At 45.5% G+C, this 26,672-nt stretch overlaps 2 protein-coding genes and 1 long non-coding RNA gene across 5 annotated transcripts in view; 1 reads left to right on the forward strand and 2 right to left on the reverse strand.

The window, feature by feature from the left end:
- Positions 1 to 134: 134 nt before the first annotated feature.
- Positions 135 to 10,698, reverse strand: KLHL11 (kelch like family member 11). 2 transcript variants are annotated; one of them, XR_003206046.2, is made up of 3 exons: positions 9,662 to 10,698; positions 3,951 to 5,609; positions 135 to 2,002 (listed from the first exon to the last, which is right to left on the reverse strand). XR_003206046.2 is itself a non-coding variant. In XM_025861923.2 (2 exons), exons 1-2 carry the CDS (start codon positions 10,204 to 10,206, stop codon positions 4,028 to 4,030), a joined length of 2,127 nt encoding a protein of 708 aa, XP_025717708.1. In that variant the 5' UTR covers positions 10,207 to 10,698; the 3' UTR covers positions 135 to 4,027. The 2 variants fall into 2 exon arrangements, 1 of the variants encoding a protein (XP_025717708.1); XM_025861923.2 differs by having other exon boundaries at positions 135 to 5,609.
- Positions 10,699 to 11,368: 670 nt separating this feature from the next.
- Positions 11,369 to 26,672, reverse strand: part of ACLY (ATP citrate lyase) — a 42,571-nt gene continuing 27,267 nt past the window's right edge. For both annotated transcript variants that reach the window (XM_025861723.2, XM_025861721.2), the window contains 11 exons: positions 24,058 to 24,139; positions 23,301 to 23,411; positions 19,780 to 19,907; positions 19,059 to 19,152; positions 16,632 to 16,786; positions 15,183 to 15,333; positions 14,839 to 14,982; positions 13,753 to 13,866; positions 13,308 to 13,390; positions 12,952 to 13,028; positions 11,369 to 12,352 (listed from right to left, as the gene is read on the reverse strand). In XM_025861723.2, coding sequence (XP_025717508.1) covers positions 12,258 to 12,352; positions 12,952 to 13,028; positions 13,308 to 13,390; positions 13,753 to 13,866; positions 14,839 to 14,982; positions 15,183 to 15,333; positions 16,632 to 16,786; positions 19,059 to 19,152; positions 19,780 to 19,907; positions 23,301 to 23,411; positions 24,058 to 24,139 — 1,234 coding nt within the window. In that variant the 3' untranslated portion in view covers positions 11,369 to 12,257. The remainder of the gene's footprint in view (positions 12,353 to 12,951; positions 13,029 to 13,307; positions 13,391 to 13,752; positions 13,867 to 14,838; positions 14,983 to 15,182; positions 15,334 to 16,631; positions 16,787 to 19,058; positions 19,153 to 19,779; positions 19,908 to 23,300; positions 23,412 to 24,057; positions 24,140 to 26,672) is intronic.
- LOC141371841 (uncharacterized) lies at positions 12,253 to 13,429 on the forward strand. The gene is made up of 2 exons (XR_012377104.1): positions 12,253 to 12,391; positions 13,248 to 13,429. It is a non-coding gene; the product is annotated as an uncharacterized lncRNA (long non-coding RNA).

The following is a 26,672-nucleotide window of genomic DNA, read 5'->3' on the forward strand; positions in this document are numbered from 1 at the left end:
TTTTAAGAGTACTGGAAAATGTTCAACTTAAGGGAGCCAAGGGTTGGATGAATGAGGGAGTAAGAGGGAAGGAAGAAAGCATTTATATCAACAGCGGATCATTAATAAAGAAAAATTACACAGTACAAACCAGCTCTAAAGAAATATGTTTATTTAAAACTTACACTGAGACAATTAATAGCTTCAACACAGAACAAGATAGCTTCAGGAACATAAAACAAGCTATTTTACAATGTAATGTCTCAAAGCATCCTAAATTCTACATCTCCTCTGACTTAAAGGGAGAGAGCCAAGATTATACTTTCAGTAGACTAGGGGCTTGGATACTGATAGTCCCAAAAACTCACCGTGTATCAACTTGAACTAAATATGTATTTTACAAATAACTCAATGAGCCCTAGCACATGGATCATAATCTTCAAACATCTAACAAGCTTAATTTTTCACAAGTGCATTATACAGGAGGATTAAGTCAACAAGTGCTCTACTGTATGTGCTTCAACGTCAGACATTTGTAATGATGCTCAGAGAGTAAGACAAAAGCCCTACCAAGGTAATCAGTAAAGCCGTTATTTGGCTATCTAATTAAATTCCTTGAAGCAAGATGACTACTATATTATGTTATTGTTACTGTATTACTCACTCAACTATGAGCTGTTTTGTTTCCAAGGACCAGAACACGTTATGTAGGCATTATAACAGCAACAAAAATGGACTATTCTCAAGAAAGCAACAAACTGGAGTGATGGACCATGCCAAAATGTTTGACAATTAAAGGAGAGACTGAACTGTTTCTCAAATATTCTACAGTTAAATGGCAACCTATAAAAATACCCTATTTTTCTAGTGGAGGCAAGGAACTTGCTTCACAATTCTGTGAACTTTCAAAAGACAGGAAGTGTGGCCAACATACCCTTTTTATTTAAGCTTAATTTGACAAAAGTACGAAAAAAGTCCCTTTAGTTATGCTTGATTAGGCCAAGTAACTAAAATGTACAATTTAGCTTACTTGTCTACCTACAGAATAGTGTCTTATTAGGATTATGAAGCAGAGAATGAAGTATTTAAACATACCACATGCTACACTAGTCAAGAAACAAAGAAAAGTGTCCTAGAAACTGCCTTACCAGCGACCTGAAGAGTTTAAAAAACAAAAGCACACAAATCTTTGATAAACACTACCTTTCCAGCTTCAAACCTCTGTTTTTATATATATTAGTGTTTTAAAATTTTTGGGTCCCAACAATACTATATAAAACGAAGTCATCAAAACAAAACTGGTATCAATGAATTGCGATTTTTTTCTTAGTAAAATATCTTTGAATTGGCACAGCAAAAGCAAAGTTGGATATCAAGATATACAAGACTAATCATGCAAACAACTGCAAGTGAAATGTATTACTTAAACACTACGCTCATGACTGACATTCTCAATAGATACCACAGGTTTGTTTTTTTAAAGCCATGGTGGGGTAGGTGTAGTTAAAGGATATCCATTCTAAGATATAAATAGCTCAAAATTATGTATAGGTATTATTTTTTTGGTATAATCAATTCCTCTCTTTTCCTTCCACAAAACAAAAACAAAAGCAACAACAAGAACAAAAGGTCTGCTTGAATACATGTTAAGCTGTCCTTTTTAAAGCTATATTTTTAACTGCCGAAATTACCAAACACACTCTTTCTAAGTTTTCATCAAAACGGAAATTTCTTTCCCAAAGAGCCATTTTAGGCTGGTTATCATAGTCAGAACCTTTCTAAATACTCTGGAAGTTATTTCCAGTTTAGATTTCAGAATGTCAGCCTTGAACAGATTTAAGCAACTCTGGTTTCCTTCCTTATTAAACAAGTTAGTTAGGATATTTCAGAAACAAGTTATTGACGTGAAGTCACACATGTGAATTCAAATATGAAAATCAGAAATTCAGTCGTCAGGAAAACCTGCACACATCATGCAAGGAAGGACTTACCCCTTCTTTTCAGCCATGGCCTAGGTTGCCTGCTGAGTTAAAAAAACAACAGTTTCAATCAAGTTTTCAAAACCAGATTATACCTAAATCTTAGAGGAGTTAGAACTTGTCACATACATGAAATAAGACCACCCCCAAATAACTTGGTAACATTGGTCTCAGAAGACAACTCTAAGATCCAAAAACCTTACATCACACCTCCTAGAGAGAAACTGCCCATTGTAGTGAGCTACTAAATTATTTCACCACCACCAAGAAAAGGAAGTTTGCTACCTAGCATAGTCTATCAGAGAGGAGAACATCACTCAATGAGCTTTTCTGTCTCACTTGCTCAGACCTCAACTCAGAATTAGCACTTCTCAGAAATGGCTTTTTTCAAAATAGCTACAAATGGAAATTGATAAAACGGTAGAGATGGCACAGGATAATATATCCTCATACAGAAACAAGACTTTAAGTTTACTATCCCCATCCCAATCTAAATGAAATGGTTTTAAAGCAGATTTCCAACACATTTATTGACAAACTTTGTCCTAGGCAGGAATACTAATTTAGAAATTTCAGGGAAGTTCTTGGTATAGAGTCCAAGGGCTAAATATTAATAGTCTTGCAGCAAATTGAGAGCCAAAATTTCTAGTTGTGCTTTTTTTTCTTTTGATGTTTGATACAATAAGGAGGTTAATTATAATGGACTAGGGAAAAAAATCATCACTGCACTTGGAATTCAACTTCTAGAACAGTATTCTGGAATGTCTAAGGAGACAGACATTCCGAAAGAAACAAGAAACATATGATGGACCCCTTTTGCAAGCCATTAGGGCAGGAGTCCTCTAAGCTGAGTGCTAACTTGTATAAAGCTTGGGACTGTGTTAGAGAATCAAAAGAATGCATAAAATAAATAAAAGGTAACTAAAGCAATACATCTTTAAGAGCCATAATTGTGCACCTAAATTTGGTATTCTAGGCTCAAAGTTCCAATAAAAGTCTAGGGCAACTGGATAAAACAGTACAACAACCAGGGCTGAGAAACAATAAGGCTTCCCTTTAGCAACATTTCTCTAAATTGTCACTTCATTCCCATTTTGGAAAAAGTTTCTTTTAGAAAGGAATGAGGATTCTCTACAATATACATTAGAGCAAAATTTAAAACTGAAGGCATTGAGTGTCGATTGTCATAGGCATTATTTACACACTCAGTAATTTATCCTCAAGTAAGCCTGTAACTCCCGAAAAAAGTGTTTAAATGTTTTAATGCCTTTGATTCCTCAGTCTACACTAACAATACTTTTCTTCTTAGAGAAACAAATTTCGCACATATACCTTCCTCTGTATTAAATCAATCAGCCAAAGATCAATACTCTTGTCAACCACCATCATCTCAGAACGATGGCTCCAAGTCTCTAACAGTTGCTGAAGAGATGAAAAATATTCAAAAACCAATGAGCCAATCACAAATTTCTCATCAGTCATCTCTTCTAGAGAGAAGCAAAACAGAATTTCTAGATAAGCACATACAACAAAATATCAATGCAAATATTCTGAAATCATCTCGCTGAAATCTTGTGCTTTTCCCTTCAAATCTCAGTCTCACTATTGCACATACCTCCTGCAGTTGAGGGCTCAATGCATAAATTCTGCCCTTTTCAAAACCAGCCATTCAGGAGAAAACCAAAAGGAATATCAAAGTAAACGTGCAAATAAACTGTTGCTTAAAGCCATGTTCAAAACAATAAATCCCTAAGACAAAGGAGTTTTAACTTGTTGGCGGAAAAACAGCCAAGTGACTATCCCTGGGTTTTCCACTTATCATTAATAAGATCTCATTTAGCTAGCACATCCACACAAACCAAAGACAGAAAAAGACTACAAACCAACAAATGTTACCACATAGTAAATCGAGTTTCCCATTCTTCAGTTTAACTCTATTTCCTTTATATGGGACAATAATCAGTTTAGGTAGAAAATAAGTTATCGACATACTTTTTCAAGTAACAGCCTGGGTATCCTCAGCCTCATGAAACAGGTACAACTGTTTGAAGCCGCACCTATCAGAGAACCTAGCATTCAATCTGAGAGCTCGGCACTCGTCGCATGTTTAGGGCGTGCCGATGTATTTCCTGCATCTGTCTGATCCGGTCCTTCTGCCACATTAAGTTTTGAGGCATAGGGTATCTCTGGGTGCCATGCAAGTACCGGTATGGGATTCTCACATGGCAAGCAGTGGCTCTACAACGCGGCTGTGGCATGGGGGGAAGAAGCATCCACCGCTTTCTTTCAGCACAATACCGGTAGGCTTCTTTCCGATACTGTTTGTCAATATCGTCACTGTTTTTCCAGCCTCCAATAATGAAAACATCATCTTTGTAATAGCAGATGGCTGCTCCTTCGATGCTTAGGACTTCTGGAGGTAAGCTTTCAAGGATCTCGTCGGAAACTTGGCTGGCAATTTTTCTTACTGCCTCTTCATTTTCTAAAGAATAACTCTTAGGACAGCATGATGCTGTCTGATAAAAGTTTGAATTGACCACGGACATTTGGAAAAAGCAGTAATTGTCAATAAGTGGCAAAGATTCCACATCTTGCCACTGTCGAGTCTCCGTATCATAGCAAGTAATTACAGCCTTTAATCCGTCTTCCGTGTCCCGGTCCACAGGAGTGCGGGCAGCGATGTACACAAACCGGTCTTCAATGGCTAGCGCTTTGACATCTCGAAGAATCTTTGGTGCCGATTCCAAGTTGTGCCATTTATCAAGCTCAGGATTATAAACAGTCACATCTTTGAAGCCAGGACTAAAGTTGCCATGTCCTCCAATGCTGTAGAGCTTCCCTTTGACTTCTGTTAACCCAAAAGAATGCTTCCTTGTCATCAGACTACAAACATGTTCCCACGTATTCAAATTTGGGTTGTATCTTTCCACAGTTTTAGCAAACCCTGGTTCCATTGATCCAGCAACATACACATAGGACTCTGTTACTGCAACAGCATGTCCATCAAGGTGATTATGAATATGGGGCAGGTTTACCCATCTGTCCTCATCGACAAAATATCCCACACATTCACTTAAATAATCCCCTCCTTCTGACACGCCTCCAATAACCATGATCACGTCCATGTTTTGCCCATAGCGAGGTAATAAGGAGACATGAGAGGCGGGATGCTGGAAGGTGCCAGACTGTATGTTTTCAGCCCTCAGAGCATGCCTCTCTACTGCATCGGCCACTAACTTGACGCAAACTTCATTATTGGCCACCAGCCTCTCTGGTTTGACATGCCGAGTAAGGTAAGTAGGTTTCATCTGGGACAATCTGAGCAATTTAAAAAGTTCTTCAAAGTATCTTTCTCTCTCTTCAGCATTTCTCTGAACCCATTTCAAAACTGTTTCAAAGAGAACCTCTTCGGAATCCACTGTAATTTCCAAGTCCGACAGCCAGTCTCGAATGAGATGGAAAGGTAAGGTATAAAATTCTTCATCCTGAATTACTTTGTGGAAATTTCTCCGTATCATATCGGCAGCTTTCAGAGCAAGTTGGCTCAAGGTGTACATGTGAGCTAAGCTATGAATGGCTACACAATTAGAGAGATGAAGTTTTTTCTTGAGAAATTCTCCACAAAATTCTTTTAAACGAATTAAAAGGAACCTAAAATCAAGAAAAAGAAATTTTCAAATGTGCATATTTTTTGTGGTTGCATTTTAAGAACATCTGAATTATACAAATTAAAATAGTAAGCTTCATCTCACTTTATGCCTAACATCTGCAAAAAGGCAAATCCCCCCAAATTAAAAAGGGTTATGCTGAAAAGTATATTTAAAAGCATAAAGTCATCTTTATATAGGATATATTTTAAATTATTTGTATTATATAGTTTATATATAATTATACATGATACATACAACACACACACAATGGTGAGTTCTTCATAATGTAAGGTTTCCTGAAATATATCCTTTAACAAAGCACAACAGTCAAAGACAAATACATATGATTTCACTCATTATGTGGAATTTAAGAAACAAAACAAACATGCAAAGGAAAAAAAGAGAGACAAACCAAGAAATAGACTCAACTACAGAGAACTGATGGCTACCAAAGGGGAGGGGGGAGGATGAAATGGGTGATGGGGTCTGGGGAGTGCACTTATCATGGTGAGCACTGGGTAATGTATAGAATTGTTGAATTACTCTGTAGTACACTTGAAACTCATATAAAACTGTATGTTAACTATACTGGAATTAAAATAAAAAAATAAAATACAATAGTCCCACACTTTATTTTTATTGGCAAAGGCAAATCCCAATCCCAATTTGTCTATGCCATTCCTGCCCTAATCCTCTGTCAACCACCAGCCTTTTCTTCAATGAGGCAGGATCTCAGGGAAGAGACTTTATTAAGCCTTTACTAGATGCTACAGGAACTGTGGGGCTCCTGGGAGGCTATGTCTGCTCAAATATCAGAAGGAACAGCAGTGGAAGCCTCGGGTCAGAGGTTTTAATCGCCTCTTTACCAGTTTTCTCCTTGGGCGGCAGATGATGGGGGCAGGAGATGGTGCCGGGCGGGTGCAGCCTGAGTTGGGTTCTCATTAAAGCAGGGGTGGCAAGGCAAACTCAAACAACAACAAACATATGAAAGTGGTTTGGCATGTAGCTGACTAGAAGTTGTCTGCCCACCTAAATGCACTGACTCATACTCCCTTGGATAGGGTGTTTGGAAACACTGCTCTATGAAAACAACAGCTTTCATACACTAGGCATTTGCCATGTGCTGGGCAGTGTGCTGGACACTTCCTATTATTTCCTTGTAAGTACCCTTGAAGGAAGCCGTATGATCAACAGACAGTATATGGGTGCTAGGGAGAGGGACGTTGCCTCAGCACTGATGGGTAAGATTAGATGTGATGGTTGCAAGGCACTTAGAACAGTGTCTAACACCAGGCAGCTGCTAAAGCAGCTGACAGATGGAGAGAAGTTCAAAGTTCTACGTAAATTGCCAGGGTGTTGTCTCCTCACCTCCAATTCCCCTATAAAGTAGGGAAAATCTGAGAAATAAGCCCACACGACAGACACAAACAGAGCTTGAGTGATTGCAATGACCCTCCTCTACCCGTTTTCATTCTACAAATATCCCTCTCTCAGATCTATACCTGCCCCCATCCTTTCTCACCCTCTAATGAATGACCCAACCTTGGGCTTTGAGAAACCAGAAATCAGGCAGAAACTCCATCTCCCCATCGCCCAATCTGCTTGCAGCTCTATCCTATACTCTGCCTTCCCTGTCCAACTTTTCCATTTTAAATACGGATTCTATCCCTTTCTTGGTTTTAAGGACTTTGCTCCTGCAATTATTCCCCTACTTCTGTAACATCAATTTCTCCTCTTCCACTGATTCTTTTTTTTTTTCCCCCAAGCACACAAACAAGCTCATCTCCTAACTTAGAGGGGGGGAAAAGACCTCCCCTGACTCTTCCCCAAACATTTCCATGTGTATCATTACTCTGACCCTCTTTAAAGGAAAAATTTACATGGCTCTTGTTAATGCCATCAAGGACCTCTATTACTACCAAATCCAACAATCTATTATGGTTGACAGAGTTGACGTGATTAGGCTACTTCCTCCTCTACACTCTCTCCTCTACACCCTGTGAGACCCATCTCCTCTGCTGGTTCCTTAACATTTTGGAACCCCAGGGCTCAATCCTGCCCGTTCTCTGTCTACACTCTCTTCCTAAGTAATTTCATCCAGTCCCATGGCTTTAATTACCCATCTATATGCCATATTCCTCCCAATCTCTAGCTTCCAATGTTCTTATATCCAACTGCCTCCTCAGACATTCCCTGGACCAAAACCAAACTCCTGATCTTCCTCCCAAACTTGCTTTCCTACACTCTTCCACGTCTTAATAAATAAATAACCCTATCTTTCCAATTGCTCGGATCAAAAAACTAGCAGTCTTTTCTCTTATACTCTACATCAAACCCACCAGCAAATTCGTCTCCTCTACCTTCAAAACATATCTAGAATTGAAGCGCTAATCACCTTTATTTTTCTTCAGCCCGAGCCTCTACCACCATTCCAACCTCCTAATCTCTCTGTTCTGCCCAGGAGCCCCATCCTGTTTTCAACACAGCAGATTCTTCAAATCAGACTGCATTGTTCCTCTGCCCCTAAAGAAAATTCTTCAAATCAGATTGCATCATTCCTTTGCCCCCAAAACCTTCCCATCTCATAGTCATTCAGAGTAAGAGCTCCTTCCACAGGCTGCAAGGCCTTTGGAATCCAAGCTCCATGGAAACTAGATCCATCCCCATCACCACCCTGAGGGGCCTCTCCCACCCTCTCCACCTGCATCCATTTGATCCAGCCACACTGGCCTCCTGCTATTCTCTAACATCCAGATAAGCTCCACCTCAGGGCCTTTCCGCCTGTGCTCCCTACATGAAATACTCTTTACCTCATCTCCCTAGGTTCTTTGCAAAATGTCTTCTTCATTAGGTATTCTCTATGTACCCAATTAAAAAACACAGTGCCTCTCCACCAGCACTTTCTATATGCCCTTACCATGCTCTGTTTTTCATCAAAGGTATAACAATCATCTGACATGCTATCTATTTTACTTATTTATTGTCCATCTACCAAGGTAAGTGCAACAAGGGACTTTTTTTTTTTTAATTTTTATTTATTTGCCAGAGACAGAGTGAGAGCACAAGCAGGGGGAGCGGCAGGCAGAGGGAGAAGCAGGCCTCCTGCTAAGCAGGGAGCCCGATGTGGGACTCCATCCCAGGACCCCGGGATCAGGACCTGAGCCGAAGGCAGACGCTTAACCGACTGAGCCACCCAGGCATCCCAGGAAAGGGACTTTTATCTGTTTTGTTCACCACTGAATTCCCAGCACCTGAGAACCCGGTGTCTGATCTGATGCATCACAGGCACTCAATAGGTATTTGTTAAAATAATGTACCTGTAACCCAATACTGCCAAAACAGACTCCTCCACATCTCTAAAAATGGCATTCGCCTGCCTCCTAACCATTCTCTGAAGCATCCATTCCTACCCCTTACAGTCTATTTCCCACAGTAGCAGAATCGGCTTTTAAAATAATTAAATCAGGAGATTTCTTCACCCAGCTTGCCATCGCACAGTAAAAAAAAAAAAAAATCAAACTCCTTATTTCAATACATTTCACACACCCTTCACCTACGAGATCCAGCTCCACTGGATATTTCTTCTAGTTCTTTAAGCCAAACTGGGTCCTGCCAGAACGCCTTTGCGCTATCTGCCTGGAATGTTCATTTCCCATCTTTGCACGGTAGGTCTTTCTTGCCGTTTGGAGGTCGGTTTAAATGTCACCTCCTCAGAAAGGTCTTTCCTCTACCCAATCACTATCCTTTCATCCTTTTTAAATGTCAACACAGCACTGATTACATGCAGACTTTCTTTTTCATTGCCTTTGTCCCTCCACCTGGAATCTGAGCTCCCTAAGAGCAGCGCGCCCTCGTCAGACCGCTCGGCTGCATCCTCAGTACCCAGAGCAGTGGCTGCCCCACAGCACACAGCAGGCACTCAATAAGTATCAAACAAATGCATTTCCTCGGGGTCGCACTGCCTCCCTGCCTCCCCCGCCCCCTCCCTGGATGAGGCCCTCAGTGGGCGAGCATCTCCACCGCCCCGTGCGCGGCCCTCCGCATCCCGCCTACCTGTCGGCCAACTCCAGCACCTCGTGCACGCTGCCCGTGCTGACACGGATGCGCCCGGTGTACATGTATTCGATAACGGCTTCCACCGTGTCGGGCTCGGGCCCAGGCTCGGAGCTCCACTTGCGCATCTCCACTCGGCCCGAGCGGGACTCCGAGAACTGGCCCGAGAGCAGGGGCGTGAAGTACTCGGTGGCGGCGGCCAGCACCGAGCGGTGGGCCCGGAACTCGCGGCCTCCCGCGCCGCCGAAGCACAAGGTAATGTCGCAGAAGAGGCCCTGGCGCCGCTGCTCGTTCTGCCTCCAAGACAGCTCCGAGCAGTGAGAGCTGCACTCGAAATCCTCGGCCTCCGGGCCCGGATCGCCCCCGCTCGCCTCCATTGCAGATATGCCGGGCCCAGACCCGAAGTCCACCGTGCCGCTGCCCCGGACTTCGGCGGCCAGCCCTGCCGAGCCGGCGGCGGCGGTCTCCATGCTCTCCATCTCCAGCACCTGAAGAGATGCGGCCGCTGCTGCCGCCGCAGCCGCAGCCACCGCCGCCGCCGCCATCTTGACGCCGCCGCGCCCGGCCTCCGCAGTCTCGGAACGATCCAGCCGTTCTGGTGCGACAGAGGGATTCTGGGAATAAATAGTGGGCGCGGGGCGGAGCCGGGCGCCGCTGGTGTGCGCACGCGCGCACGCGCGCACGCGCCCACCCAGAGCCTTCCTACCTTGGAGAGGGCTCAACGGTGCTGCTTCCCCAGACGTCTCACCCAAGTCTCGGTGGGAGAATGGCTTGTCTCCTTCCCCTTAGAGTGGCACGTTCTTCGTGGTCATGTTGTACAACAAAAGCCAACCTGGACCATAACCCATTGTTAGTGTCTCGGGTGGCAACAGTGGACTTTTACCAAAAATTTCAAATGAATTTGGAGTAAACATTACAAAAGAAAAGGTTTGAGACCGAGACACAGCTAAGCAGATGAGAGTGAGCAAGTTACTTAGTATCTTCTAAAAATAGGATAGTATCTATGTTGGGAGATTGCTGTGAGGATTAAACGAGATTCTTGTGTTTTACGTAGTGCTTGATCTGCAGTTATTGTTCCATACATACTTGTGAAAAAGATCAATAGAAGCCACTTTGGGGGTTTAAGCAAGGGAGTGGCTTAGATTCGTGTTTTAAAATAGCACTGGTGGCTCTAGAAATAATGAAAAAGTGGCACTAGGGGTACCAGTCAGACCAGATATGGATGGATCGGGGGGATAATGAAAGGATAAATCCATAGGAGGTGACAACCAGAGAGAAGTGGAAGAAAGGATGACTCTCTTTGGCTTTAGTATCTGGGTAGAGCTTTGGTTCTTCACTGAGAAAGGGACAGGTACAGATTTAGGGGAGAAGATAGGGTTTTTGTTGTTTTTAAATTGTATTTGTTCACCATTTTTTTAAGTTTATTTTTTAATAATCTCTACAACCAAGATGGGGGCTCAAACTCATAACCCTGAGATTGAGTCACATGCTCCACTAACTGAACCGTCCAGGACCCCCCTTAGGGGATTTTCTTTGAAGCCAGTGTTTTGATTAGTTCTTTGTGTGTGTGTGTGTGTGTGTGTGTGTGTGTGTGTATGAAGAGGCGGATGAACATTTAAAAAAATGACATGTAGTAAAACCGTTAGTATATGTACATTCAAAGGAATACAGAGGAGAGGAAAGGATATGGAGGAGATGAGACAGTAGTGTGTCTTCATTATTACTGGATAGTTTATTGAAATCAAACATAATACAGAGAAGAGACTGAGGTGGCAGCTGCCAGAATCTTGGTGGATTACAGATGCAAACTGGGTGAAGATGAGTCCTTGAACCCACACTTCAGTAACAGACTGATAAATCAGTTGCATAAATAGAAAACGAAAGACACGAAACATTTCACAGCTTTTCGCTTTGCATTTCTGTTTTAAACATACGTATGTTACAACTTTACATTTTAAATTACCATGCCACGGATTTTGTGACAATGGCTAAGGATGCAATGGTCCCATCCCCCTGATATAAGCAGAGTTTGGTCTGCAACGTACAACATTTCAGTGAGATACCAAACAAACCCTTAACACATAACACATAAAAAGATCTTTAAAAATCAGATTAACACAATGCTCTTCGGGTTATACAAGGAAGAACGGGAAAAAGTGGAAAAATAAGACATTAGGGATGCTTTTAATTGATAGTGTCTTGAGATCTTAAAAGTTTCATTCCCTTACTCCAAGGGGAAAAAAATTTTTTTAACTAATGGAAAAAAGAAAGCAACATCATAACACCCTACAATGAGGAAAAACACTATCCTTACAGTGCTTAGATGCTTCCATATAATAAATACAGCAGGTAGCAGAGCAAATGTCACAATTTATTGGCTTGGTTTTTATTTCGATGCTTATAAAAAAAATACTAAGCTTCTTTGTGTGTACTGAACAGTGTTAGCCCATGGCTGTCTTCGGTGCCTGTCCGCCAGTGGCTGTTTACATTGCAGGTCCATCCTAGAGCAAGCTCCCGTACCAGCTGTCTGCACGCTGTTTGTTTCCCAGGGGAGGAGTTCTCGTCTTCACTTTACTGCAACGGGGTTCCTGGCTCATTACATGGTCATGTGTTCCGGAAGAACATATGAAATATCATCCCACGGGTGACGATACAGCCCCTGCTTCAGCCTCTTCTGATCCAGATAGTGTCCTGAAATATGGAGCAAAGGCATCTTTTTATTCAGAGTTGGTGAGTCTGTTAAAAGTGTGGTGAGGAGGGGGAATAAGGACGACAACTCTTTCTAATACAAAAAAAATGAAGTAAATCCAGATCCACTGCATAAGTGTATGGCAGCCTGGTAAAAAGCAACTGTTAGATTTCATTCTGTTTTCCCAGGCTAGCAGTCAGTCATTTCCAAGAACAAAGGAACAAAGATAAAGGGGGACGTTCAAGTAAGAAAGGAAGAATTAGGAACAATGATGACGATAACGTGACATGTAGAAACTTGCCACATCGGTAAGTGTTAGAGCTGAACCATCGGGGGAAACCAACCCAAACTGAATTTTTTTTTTTTTTTTTAAGATTTTATTTATTTGAGCGAGTGAGCGAGAGAGAGAGTGCAAGCAAGAGTGGTGGGGAGGGGGAGAGGGAGAGGGAGAAGCAGGCTCCCCGCTGAGCAGGGGGCCTGATGCGGCTTCATCCCAGGACCCTGGGATCATGCCCTGAGCCGAAGGCAGACGCTTAACCCACTGAGCCACCCAGGCGCCCCCAAACTGAATTCTTAATAACAGCAACAACTACCAACTCACCAATGAAGCCCATACTCCTTCCCAACACAAAGATGCCATTGAGGGCTCCAATGTCAATATATTCATCAGCTTCCTCCCTGCAACAAATAATCAACCTGTGGTTTTAAAACGGCTCACGTGACCGCCCTCCTCCCCACAGACAGTACAACTTCTGCCCTAGAATGAGAAGCTAGCTCTCTTTGGTTTCAAAGTAGAGAAAGGGTGCTCTGGGTGGTTAAGAGTAGAGATAATTTTTGTTTTCTTTATACCTCTCCATATTTTCTAAATCCTCCGTAATGAGCATGCACTGCTTTTAGAACTGGAAGGAAACAACAAGCATCAATAACTGTTAAGAAGAAAATGGCCGCAGAGCTCACCGGGTAAAGGACCCACAGTTTCTAAGCATGTCTACAAATGCAACTCCGATGAAACCGTCTACATTCAGGATAAGATTTGGTTTCTGGGAAGGCAAAAAATTAAAAGCACTTATTATTTCTCATTTTTTCTTTGTAATTTTCCACAATTACTACTACTAACCTAACTACAAATTCTGACCACAATTTACAAACCTCCCACCAAAACATCCCAGCTGGTTAGGAAAGGAAGTGTCAGTTCAATTCCCAATGTCTAGCAGAGGACCCAGCACCTAATTGACACATGGTATGTATCTGTTGAACTTAGCAGTGGAACAGAAATAGAATTTCCCAGAAAACCAGGTTTGATTTTGGCTCCACAATCAAAATGTAGGCTGGCTCTTGTTTTCCCCCCAAGTAATGCACCCACAAGCTATGATTTGGGAATTAGGGACATTTTCTCTTTTACCTTCGACGTGGTAATCTTCTCGACTTCCAGTGCATAGTCAAGCAGAGGGGTGGCAGGGAAGTGCTGTTTGACGTAATCTTTGAGGATCTGCACTCGCATGTCTGGGTTGTTTATCTAGAAAGTGACCCAAAGTTACAGAGCTGTGTTATACCCTAACACAGCTATTAAGAGACATGTTTGCACTCCTGCCACAGACAGAATGCACCATATCCGGGAGGTGTGTTTCAGAGACCTGATCCACATGTCCGATTCTGTGCAGCACAGACGATGACACTGCTGTGAGGTTTAAGGTTTCTAAATTCTTTTATGTCACCAACAAGGAACTGAGACCCGGAGATGTTAACTGCGTGCGCCACAGGCCATGGGCCTCGGTTTAAGCAGCAGGGGGCCAGGGCTCACTTACTCTCCAACCAAAAGTCTTAGGTTCTGGCCACTAACCATGCTGCCCACTAGTTCAGCAGCCTCATCAAGCTGTAACAAAGTTCGACAGAGTTCTTCATTTCTAAACTGGCAAGCACTTATTGGTGTGGGGCAGCAGAGCACCCCTGAAATTTTAAGGAAAGCCCTGGACCTGCCATGCATGGGGCTGCACCATCTGTTAGGAGACTCACGCTAAGCAATAATGGGTCAGTGGGGCAGGGAGGTGGTTCAGGCACCAGCCAACTCCAATACTACAGTGACCTCAGCCACCGCCTATCAGCTCTCAGGCAGATAGCACTGCTCCAGCCCACAGCACAGGGCCTCTTTCGGAGAGAATGTCACACCTGTGCCGCCACACTCAGGCTTTTGGGTTCCTCCCTTTCTGGAGTCTATACTGACCTAGCATGTCTCTTCGCTAAGGGAGGAGGTCACTGTGGCTGCAAAGCCTGGATGGAATGTTCCTCAGAACGAACACGGTCCCTGATTCTAATGCAGTTTAAAGGCATTCTGTATTATAATGGAAAAATAGCTGCCTTATCTTTGACATCTGTCAACACAGCCAAAGCTTTGCCAGTTAAGAGTCAGGAACCTAGGTTCCCAACTAGAACAATGCTGTCTCATCACCATCCACCTGCAGATCGGTCCTTAAGGAGAGCCACAACTTACCGATTTCACTCGGTGACCAATGCCCATGATCAGCTTTCCTTCCTTCTTCATCTTGTTCACAAACTCCATGGGGATAATACCACTGTCAAAGGCTTTGCTGAACATCTTGGCAGCGGCATCCAGGGCACCCCCAAACCGGTCCCCCTGTGGGACAAGCAAGCCCATGTTGCCCTGAGCTGGAAGAGCCTCCTTCAGCTTCGCAGACCAATCTGGCATGCCCCGAATTGCCCTGTGACGGGGCTTTACACTCCAAGGCCCCTTCTAGGACCCTGTGGCAGCCAAGCGCATGTCGCCAAAGCCATGTGTCCCCTGCAGGGCTCACCTCCCAGGATGCCAGTACTCACAATAGTGAGCAGCCCCGAGGTGAGGCTGGAAACCAGGTCCTTCCCAGCCCGAGCGCAGATGATGGTGTTGTGAGCCCCAGACACAGCCGGTCCATGATCCGCGGTCACCATCAGACACATCTCAATGAACTGGCAGGCATACTTGGGCAACCTAGAGGGAGAGGGGAGGGGCACTAAGAGGAAGGTCAGACAGAGGCGAGCAGCTGGGCAGGAGCTACGCTGACCTGAAGAGCCAAGCTCCTACTTGCTCCCATCCTCCCTCAATAAGTCACATTCAAGAAGGGTAGCAACTTCACAACCCGTGTCTCATACTATTATCAAGCAATCCCACGGCAAAACCTCCCAATTCTTGAGCAGCTCCTAACTTGTTGATAGCAAATACTGCTTTTAAAGATTTTTAAAAATTTATTCATCTGAGAATACAAGCACAAGTAGGGGGGAGTGGGCAGAGGGAGAGGGAGAAGCAGACTCTCCACTGAACAGGGAGCCCAATGCCAGGCTCGCTCTCAGGACCCCGGGATCATGACCTGAGCTGAAGGCAGAATCTTAACCAACCGAGCCACCCAGCTGCCCCGCAAATACTGCTTTTAAAACAGGGTTAGCTGCCAGGGTTTGAAAATCTCTTCTTTAGGCAATGGCTTTCAGCATGAATTATTGCAAGAGAGTGTAACCTGTATTTGTGGCTTCCCTCTATGTGTCAGAGGGAGAAGTGAGACTCCTGTCCCCTTCCCTGTGTAGGAGGCCCCAGGCCTCCTGCAGGGTTCAATGCCCCAGCTGATGATTAAGAACAAAGTCTGGAGACATGGGGATGCAAGAGCAGATAGGGAAACCCGCTTAGGTGTCACAACCTGTGAACTCCTCCCAGGAAGGGCCTAAAGCAGGACCGAGATCCATCTCTGCAGCTCAGGGCATGACACAAACCAAGACTTTGACCTGGACTTCGGCCCAGTGCCACCCCAAACCAGGGATCTGTGAATCAGGTACTCACTGGCCCCCTTGGAGGGCTAAGTTTGGGAGTTGCAGAGAAACCAATTTTTTTCTAACACTCAGGCTGATAAGAGAGAGGACCCAGTACAAGGGACTTCACACCTGTTTAGCAACTCTGCCAGGCCTGCACTCTTTGAGCTACCAGACCCATCCAGACCTTTCTCTCAAGAGGCCTACATTTACTCTCTTTCCTTAAGAGCACCAAGGACAGGGGCTGATCCAAGATTCCTGGTGAGGTCATTGCTTTCTACTTCTTAGTCGAGACTGGCTTTTCTGTCCTTGGAAGACCTAGGAATAGCCGGTATCTCTTTCCTCTGACCTTGCAATTGATCTGTGGCCATAAAGATTGATCCTGGACATATTCCCCAAGACTGCCCACCTCCACTCCCTGGTCAGGGGAAAACCCTAAACTCTGAGCCACAGATGGTGGGGTCCTGCCATCTTTTGCCCTGCACACCTCACCTTCTCTGGAACCACAGGAGGCCAAGGACGCCGCCAATACCCATCTCCTCCTTGAAGACCTCGGTGATGGGCATGCCTGCGTAGATGAGCTCCTGTCCTCGCTCATCACAGATGCTGGTCATGAATGAGGCAGGTTTGCGGATCAAGCCCAGCTCCTGAGCAGAGACGGGGGGAGAGGGGAGCAGCACGACGTGACCACAGAACCAGAGTGTCTCAGGTAGGTCTTAAATTCTGACTGCCAAGTACCCAACACTCAGACCAACTCATCCCAAGAAAGAAGTACAAAAGCCCTTTTATTATCTGGTTTTTGTCGTAGAAAATAGGAACGCCAAGCCCACAGCACCCACAGTTCCCATCCACACGTTCATTTTCACCCCACAAATGTGTCCTAAGGAGAGGGAACGAAGCTCAGAAACCAGCCCAAGGTCACCTGGCTAAGAAATGCAAGAACGAATCTACAGGGAAATTTTTCTAACACTCCACATTCAGCTACCAACCCCCCACCAAAATGTAAGGAGGCACGTGGCTGTGGAAACAGGGGATCCCCTCAAGATGTCCTTCACCCAGGAAAAGGGACTGGGTTGAACTCCTAGCTTCCAGAGTTGGGGCAAAATGGGGGCATCATTGCCAACTCTGCCTAGGCCCATTTCTCCAATTATCCCCTATCAATCTGGAATTTTTAAATAATAAATGTGTGTTCTGAGCCCGGAGCACACATTCTGCAATCTCAGCACTAACCACTGGGGAGAAGGGCCCTATTGATTTTAATTTAAAAATGCCTAACTTTAATGTTTGTCAGTTTAATGGACATCTATCTGGTTCTCTACTTTTATTTATATATAAACACACATGGAGAATACACAACACTTTTTTTCATAATCATAATATACTGTCCCGTAATATCCTATTTACTCAATGAACTTGAACTCCATAAATGTCAGCACATACATAGATCTAGTTCATTCCTTTTAACTGCTATACAATTGAGCCATTCTTCCACTGATAACCATTAACTGGAAAAATCTTCAACACATTTGTGTGAATGCATAAGCATTTCCCTGAAGTAGCTTTCTAGATATGGGATTAATATGCCATCAGGTGTGAGTGCTTTTTTTTGGTAGTAATCTCTACACCCAATCTGGGACTTGAACTCACGACCCCGAGATCAGGAGTCACATGCTCCCCCAACTGAGCCAGCCAAGTGCCCCAGAGGTGAGCACTTTTTTAAGTTTTTAAATTTTTTAATTAGCGAGAGAAAGAACACGCGCACAAGCACACGAGCAGGGGGAGCAGCAGAGGGAAAGGGAGAAGCAGAGGGAGAGGGAGCCGCAGAGGGAGAGGGAGAAGCAGACTCCCTGCTGAGCAGGGAGCCCCATGTGGGACTCGATCCCAGGACCCTGGGATCATGACCTGAGCCGAACGCAGACACTTAACTGACTGAGCCACCCAGGCGCCCCAGGGACAAGCACTTTTAAATCTGATATTCCCCAACTGCCATTTAGGAAGGCTGTACTCGGTTCCACTCCCACCACCAATGGACGGACAAACGCACCAGTCTCCTCACACCCACAGAGGCACAACATATTATTGAAGAATTTTTTCTTTGTTGACCCAAAAGGGGAAAATTGGGATCACAGCTTTTCCTTTGGCTCCTTTTTATAATGAGTGAGGCTGAGGGGCGCCTGGGTGGCTCAGTCGGTTGAGCATCTGCCTTCAGCTCAGGTCATGATCCCAGGGTCCTGGGATCGAACCCCGTGTTGGGCTCCCTCCTCAGCGGGGAGCCTGCTTCTCCTTCTCCCTCTGCCCCCCAACTCATGTTCTAAAAAATAAATAAAATCTTTAAAAATAAATAAAGAAATAACGAATGAGTATGAGCATTTACTTTTTCATGTTGAAAGGCCATTTCCTACCCATTTTTCTAGTGGTCTTTTAAAAACTGATTTCAGAGAGTTCTTGTGTCTTAAGAACATTAACTTTTCATCTCTGCCACTTAGACAAACAGGCAGAGCGGACTCTGCTTCACCGTGAAGCCCCTTCGAGCAAGTGCAAACTACTCTAGGGTACATTATCTGTCTTCAGCCCCCACTGCCAGGCGAGACCACATGGCTGTGGGAGATACATGCTGCCCTTCGCCCTCTTGGGACCCTGAATTTGCTTTCCCTGTTGGTCGGAAAGGGGCTAGCTCACAAGCTCCAGCACACAAGGAGGGGCTGGAAGCCAAGAATAATCGTCAAGGTTCTTCCGATGCCCTTGGAGTAGAGCCGCCCTCGAGGGCAGGGTTTGGAGGCCAGAGCAGTGATTTACAGGGTTGCCCCAACTAGTAGGGCAGGCCTGGTTTCCAGGAATTCAAGCCAAGTCAACTCAAAACCCACCCCGTCAGCCCCCCAGTCTGCCTCACCCACTCTGAGAGGCATCTGCAGCACCTACCCTGGCCCAGGAGTAGTCCATTGGCACAGTTGGAGGAGGCACCTCCTGAGCAGGTACAATGACTCCTTTGGCCACAAGATCTTCATACACAGACCTGGGAGGCGGGAGAAGGGGAGGAAAGAAACAGCCATGTGGATTTTATGCTTCTGGGTGCTTCTAAGCCATCCCAGGAACGCTCCTCCATCCAACCCCAAAACTCTAGGTTTTCTAGCTCTGCACCCCCTCCTGGCAATGCCTTACACCAGGGGATGCCTTACACCAGCTGGATGCCTGAGAACTGAAGGAAAACCGGTTCTGGCCAAGAACCATCCACCAACCCCACGGGGCTTTACAGGAAGCTGACTCTGGAGGCTAAGGACGGACAGAGGGGAGGAATGGGAAGACACAATGGGCTATCCAATAACTGTTTATCAATCAATTAGAGGTGACATCTTCTAACGGTTTCTATGCCCACTTCTTATTTACAGAACAGCCAAGTAGATAGGCTCAGAAACCGAACATGTTTTAATACCAGTCTGAATGGCCTGTAACTGCGGTGTCTACAAACAAAAGAAAACAAAAACCGAAAAGTAAGAAAAGATTTCAGACCATCTGTACAGTTGCACTCGTCACCTGAAAGGAACCAGGAATTTCAGACACCTCTGTGTCAGAGAGGCTGCAATCCTCACAGGGGACCTGGAAAGGGAGCGGGAGGCTGGCATCCTCCCCACAGTCCACTTACTGGATGATTTCTCCCAGTTCATCAAAGCTCGGGGGCACAAACACTCCTGCCTCCTTCAAAGCCTGGTTCTTGGCTACTGCAGTTTCAGAAGCCTGGTTGGCACAAGCTCCGGCATGGCCAAACTGTACCTGGAAGGCAAAGGGGAGAGGCTTTACCGGGCTTGTCAATCCCCGGAGGGAGAAAACAAAGGCTCCTGGGAATGTTGGTACCCATTACAGGCTGGACCCTGCTAAACGCTCAATGTTTATCACTTCATTCAAGCCTCACACAGCCTCACTCAATAGGTATGCCGAATGACTCTCAGCTTAAAGAAGAAGAGACCGAAGCACCGAGAAGTTCAGGAGCTTACCGGAGGTCACATAGCTGCTGTGTGCTGGAGCCAGGACACAAAGCCTGGCAGCCCATCCCCCTGAGCCACCGTAGGGGGTGGGGGTGGGATGGAGAACAGCAGGTAGTTGTGAGCAACTGTGAGAAGTGAAATTACACGCTGGCAACCTTAGGCTGAGCTGACCTCACAGATGGGATCTGATTGTCCTGCACATGCTTTTTATAAAATAGGTCCACAATCTCACGTAGGGGTGCCTGGGTAGCTCAGATGGCTAAGCGTCTGCCTTCAGCTCAGGTCATGAATCCAAGGGTCCTGGGATGGAGCCCCGCATCAGGCTCCTGGCTCAACAGGGAGCCTGCTTCTGCCTCTTCCCCTGCTCATGCTCTCTGTATCTCTGTCTCAAATGAATAAATAAAATCTTAAAAAAAAAAAATCTCATGTAAAAATGCAAATTCCTAGCACCTTTTTCTTTTTATTTATTAAAGATTTATTTATTTGAGAGAGAGAGAAAGAGCAGGCATGAACAGGGGGGAGGGGCAGAGGGAGAGAAATCCCTAAGCAGGCCCCCTGCTGAGTGTGGAGCCTGATGTGGGGCTCAATCCCAGGAGCCTGAGATCATGACCTGAGCCGAAACCAAGAGTCAGATGCCTAACCGACTGCCTTTGGCTCAGGTCATGTTCCCAGGGTCCTGGGATCGAGCCCTGAGTTGGGCTCCTTGCTCAGCGGGGAGTCTGCTTCTCCCTCCATCTGCCTCTTCCCTAGTTTGTGTATGCTCTTGCTCTTTCTCTCTCTCAAATAAATAAAATCTTAAAAAAAAAAAAAAGTCACGGGGCACCTTTGGCTCACGTCATGATCCCAGGGTCCTGGGATCGAGCCCTGCATCGGTCTCCCTGCTCAGCAGGAAGCCTGCTTCTCCCTCTCCTTCTGCCTGCCACTCCCCCTGCTTGTGCTTTCTCTGTCTCTGTCAAATAAATAAAGTCTTAAAAAAAAAAGTCAGATTGTAGGTGTCTCGGTTGGGTGACCGACTCCTGATTTCAGCTCAGGTCATAATCTCAGGGTTGTGAGATTGAGCCCCACGTAGGGCTCTGCGCTCAGTGTGGAATGTGCTTGAGATTCTCTCCCTCCCTCTGTCCCTCCCCCCTTTTTGTAACTAAATGTAAATAAATTTAGATTTATTTAAAAAGATAAAAAGTCGAGTTGTCTGTAGGTCTATATTCCCACATGGCAACTATCATCTGGAGCTGACTAGCACCTGCCCTCTTCCACCTGAGCATGCAGTAAGATAAACTCTAAACCCAATGGCACAGGGGTGACTGGCTATGGGAAGGGCACATCAGGAAAGAGAAAACCCATGGGAAGAGCTACGGTAACTGTGTCTTTGACCACGCAACAGGGAAAAGGAGGTTACCAAATGAGATGTATAAAATCCCGATCAGGGCGGGGTGAGGTGGATAATCACAGTAACATCTAACCTTTTTGAGGAACCCTACATCCAGGCACTTTTCTGCGCACTTGACTCATTTCATCTTTCAGCTGCTATGGCTGCTTCCAGTAAGAAAGGAAACAGAACGCTGGAGGGGTAACGTAACTTGCCCAAGGCTACACAGGTAGCATGCGGTAGCATCTGAACCCAGGCAATGTGGCCTCTCCCTATGTTCTTACCCACTACATATAACAAAAGGGGCCTCAAGTGTGGAAAAGGTCAGGAACCGCTGCTCTGGTTAGCGACGCTGGAAAACACATGCTTTATCATGCAGGCTCCCAATGCGTTCTTTATAGGACCAAATCTGCATGGGCGGAAGGGGTGGGAAGGAGAGGAGATTCTGTACTCAAGTGGAAAATGCTGGGTTCAAGGAAGTTAAACAAGTCTAACTCTGAGATTCCTCAAAACTAAAACCAAAAAAATTAAAGATTTTATTTATTTATTTTAGAGAGCGAGAGAGAAAGAAGGAGAAGGAGAGAGAGAGGGACAAGCAGACTCCATGCTGAGTAGTGTGGAGCCCGACACGGGACTCAATCCCACGACCCTGGGATCATGACCTGAGCTGAGATCAAGAGTCAGATGCTTAACTGACTGAGCCACCCAGGCGCCCCCCCAAAACCAAAATTTTTAAAAGGGAAATAGATTATGTTGCACGTTCATAATTTATAGAAGCTCCCCGTTCTGTTTGCTTTGGTTTTTGTTCTGTTTTGAGGACCACGGCTACAGGACCAGTGTTTTGTGGAACATAGTTCTGAAAAATGTCACCTATACAAATACCTCCAGTTTCTACTCCCATTGTTCAGTTCTTAATTCTGTTTTCCTGAGGAGTGCTTGCCAACAGGTGGAGATTCTGTTGCATACCTATATTACCTCTTCTATAGGGCAGAAAGTTCTGCAAGGTCATGTGACCTAATTAAGAAATCAAAAATCACTTATTAGTTGGGCAGTCACTGTATTGTACATTTATGTATGCTTGAAATTTCATAATGTTTTTAAAAATTAGGGGCGCCTGGGTGGCTCAGTCGTTAAGCGTCTGCCTTTGGCTCAGGTCATGATCCCAGGGTCCTAGGATTGAGCCCCGCATCGGGCTCCCTGCTCAGTGGGAAGCCTGCTTCTCCCTCTCCCACTCCCCCTGCTTGTGTTCCCTCTCTCACTGTGTCTCTCTGTCAAATAAAACCTTAAAAAAAAATTTAATTGAAAGACAAAAATAAAACACTGTGAGGACCTGTCCCATCCTTGGGGTGATGATGGGTGCCCAGCCAGAAAGAGAAGAGAGTGCTGCGCTCACTGCAGGCCTCTGGGCACCTTCACATCCACAACAAACCTGGCTTTCTTCTACAGCCCCTCCCCACACCCCTCCCCAGCTCTGCGCCTGTGTGTCCTCTCCCTTCTCAGCCTCCCTTTCCGGAAGCAAACCCCTTTCTTACCCCTTAGATGCAGCGCAAGCCTCACCGTCCCTGCGGAGCCATCTCAACTCCTCCAGACAGAAGTGTGCCAACTCCAAGCAGGGACTCGTCTGCTGATGACTGCCCCCCACCCTTCCAGTGGACTTAACCTCCTAGAAAGCAGGGCCCTGGCTGGACCTCGCAGTAACCCAGCAAGTAATAAATGTTCATCAGAGGACCGAGCTGCTTAACAAGATGACCACATGGTTCACCTTGAATGCCCCCTTTGGCCTCCCTGTCCAGGAGTGACCTGCCCCGGCTATACCTCAGAGGAGAACATGGTGGCACAGGTCCCGATGCACCAGCAGACCACGGGCTTGGTGATGCGGCCCTCCTTGATGCCCCGGCAGATCTTATATTCCTCAGTGCCCCCTATCTGCCAAAGAACAGGGAACGAGAAAAAGCCCACAAGTTAGTGGAACCCGTCCCAAGTTGCTGTGAGCAGCACTGCAGCAGGAAAATCTGTCCCAAATCAGGCAGGGGTCACAGGCACCAGGGGTCCTGAGTTACAACTTGGCTAGAAAATGAAGACACAGGGGCTTTGGCCAAATAATAGCCTGTAAGACCGAGACTGGATGCAAGGAAGAATTCTAACGGGGGAGTGGGTATCCTCTGGAGTCCCTGGGACTTCCCCTCCCTGATCTAAGGGTGTAAGATGATTTTGGATCAGACCTGCTCAGGGGCACAAGCAAGGAATGAGGTTAATGGACTCTCCCAAACTGAAAAAGTGCTCTTACTCCAGCTACGCACTGCCCGAGAGACCAAGGTCAGCCAAAAGCTTCTTCTTTATTGGTACTAAAATGTCTTGTTGCCACCAAGAGGCAAGAAGTTTTTCAGGAACAAACACAGTAGTGTTAACGGTGATGGCCTCTATGCCCCAGAGTGTAAGGAGCAGGATTCCCAGGGACTGTCACATTAAGTTATATATAACCAAAATGCATGCATTTTTTTTTTAAAACAGAGATCACACATTACTTTTAGAGTCAGAAAAATCAAATTAAAAAAAACAAAACAGAACTCACCTCTCCAAGAACCACAATCATTTTCACTCCTGGAGTATCCTGGTAACGTAGTACATGATCCATAAATGTTGAGCCAGGGTACCTGGTGATAGCAGAGAGAGCACATGGGATAAGGAGGCCTGGGGAGGTGCAGGTACAGGTGTAGGAAGCTACCAGGAGCACGTGAGGCTTCTCCTGAGGGCCCAGAGATGCCTCAAGTGTTGGGGGTGGGTAATAAATGAAGCACAAGGGAAGGGAAGGAGGAAAGGGGAGGTTTGCTTGGCAGTAAGAGATGCTTACAGAGCACATGTGTGGTGGTTTTAAAATATGGCTGCAAATTCTTTTAACAAGGTGGAACCTCATGCCTCTCCTGCGTATGAAATCAGACTTGATGATTAGTTTCTAATAAACAAAACGTGGCAGAAGCGATTCTCTGACAATGGCTTCCACGGCAGGGTTATAGAAAGAAGAGCTTCTGTCTGGCACTCTCTCTTGAATTGCTCACTCTGGGGGATGCTGGTCACTACGTCCTGACGACAGTGAGCAGCCTGTGGAGAAGCCCACAAGAAAGCCCCTTGCCAGCCTGTGGATGGGCCACGTTCTATTATAGTTTGAAACCACCTGGTTTGCGTGACTTTTTTTTTTCTTTTAACACAGCAATACATAATACAGCATGCCAACTTGTGTCCCAGGATTGGCAGGCTATGGCTGAGTCTCTATATAGGCCTGTACACATAGTTGACCCTTGAACAACGTGATGGTTGGGAACATCAATCCCCACCACATGCAGTCGAAAACCCAAGTAGACAGGGGTGCCTGGGTGGCCCACTCAATTGGGCAACTGCCTTTGGCTCAGGTCATGATCCCGGGGTCCAGGGACCGAGCCCCACACTGGGCTCCCTGCTCAGTAGGAAGCCTGCTTCTCCCTCTCCCACTCCCCCTGCTTGTGTTTCCTCTCTCGCTGTCTGTCAAAGGATAAATACATTCTTTGAAAAAAAGAAAAAGAAAATCCAAGTATAACTATGACTCCCCAAAAACTTAACTACTAATAGCCTACTGTTGACCAGAGCCTTGCTGATAACATCAGTAGTCACTTAACACGTATTTTTTATGTTATATGCATTATACACTATGTTCCTACACTAAAATAAGACTAAAGAAAAGAAAATGTGATTAACAAAGCCATAAGGAAGAGAAAATACATTTACAGTACCGTGGTGTATTTATTGAAAAAAATCTGCATATTAGTGGACCCGTGCAGTTCACACCCGTGTTGTTCAAGGGTCCCCTGTATTTTTTTACTTTCTCCTGTCGCATGAGTTTACTAAAGGATTGTTTAAGGCCAAGGATGCTTCTCTGCAGATCTTTGAGAGCATTGTAAATCACAAGGGGACAGTGTAACTGCCCAGACTTATTTGAGCTGGAGCCCATCATCAGGGAACACCGGGGACGAGGGTCCCCCAGGCCATAGCCTCAAAGACCTGGGTGACAGATCTTCCTCACTAAGGAAGTCCATCTGACACGATACTGGAGAGCCAGGAGACGGACAAGGTGACTCACTCGCCCAACAGCTTTTGGTTGAGGCAAAGAGCAGGAGATGTAATAATAAACAGCAATGGGGGTGCCTGGGTGGCTCAGTCGTTAACCGTTTGCCTTCGGCTCAGGTCATGATCCCAGGGTCCTGGGATCGAGCCCCGCATCGGGCTCCCTGCTCAGTGGGAAGCCTGCTTCTCCCTCTCCCACTCCCCCTGCTTGTGTTCCTGCTCTTGCTATCGCTCTCTCTCCGTCACATAAATAAATAAATAAAATCTTTAAAAAAATAAAAAATAAAAAAAATAAACAGCAATGGCTAACGTGTATTATGGCATTAAGTGGTAGGCTTTACTCTAAAATAATACTCTACTGATTACCATTCCCACTAACAAAAACAATGAATATACTATCTGTGAAATAAGAAGAAGTAGAGATTTGGTCTCTGTCTCCAGTTCCTGATGCAGAGCTCCTGGATGTGGGCTGGTCACTAGAAAACCAAGCCATGATCAGACGCTTGGAATTTTCAGCCCTACTCATCATCCTTTGGGGAGAGGAGAAAGGCCAGAGATTGAATTAATAATCAATCATGCCTACATGATGAAGTCTCCATAAAAAAATCCCTAAAGAAAGGGGTTTGGAGAGCTTCTGGGTTGGTGAGCACTGGGAGGGTAGCATGCCCACAGAGGGTACAGAAGCTCCATGCACTGCCCCCCATAATTTGTCATACGTGTTTCTTTCCTCTGGTTGTTCCTGGGTTCTGCAAGCCATTCTAGCAGATTACCAAACCCAAGAAGGGAGGTGTGGAGACCCCCAATGTATAGTCAGTTGGTCAGGAGTACCGGAAGCCTGGACTTGCAGTTGGCATTTTGTGAGGCTGAGCCTTCACCCGTGGGATCTGGTAGGAACTCCAGGTAGATACTGTCAGAATCGAAATGCACTGCAGGGCACCCAGCAGAGAATTGGAGAACTGCCTGGCACGGGAAAAAAATCCCAACATCTGGTAGCCAGAAGGGTCAGTGAGGTCATGGCAGAGAGCAGAGAAACAATTCTTCCTTTCACTATTACGGACTACAGTTAACACCTGCTGGGTCAAGTGCTAGGCC

Source organism: Callorhinus ursinus, unplaced genomic scaffold (assembly GCF_003265705.2).
Source record: "Callorhinus ursinus isolate GAN/ISIS: 27379988/994484 unplaced genomic scaffold, GSC_fseal_2.0 scaffold108, whole genome shotgun sequence".
In the NCBI taxonomy this organism is placed as follows: Eukaryota; Metazoa; Chordata; class Mammalia; order Carnivora; family Otariidae; genus Callorhinus; species Callorhinus ursinus.

What these genes read in the sequence shown, in the direction of transcription:
- KLHL11 (XM_025861923.2), bottom strand. Translation starts at nt 10,206, where the DNA reads ATGGCGGCGGCGGCGGTGGCTGCGGCTGCGGCGGCAGCAGCGGCCGCA. An exon ending in GTGCTGGAGTTGGCCGACAG is followed by an intron (nt 5,610 to 9,661) that starts GTAGGCGGGATG and finishes TCTTGATTTTAG; the next exon opens with GTTCCTTTTAATTCGTTTAA.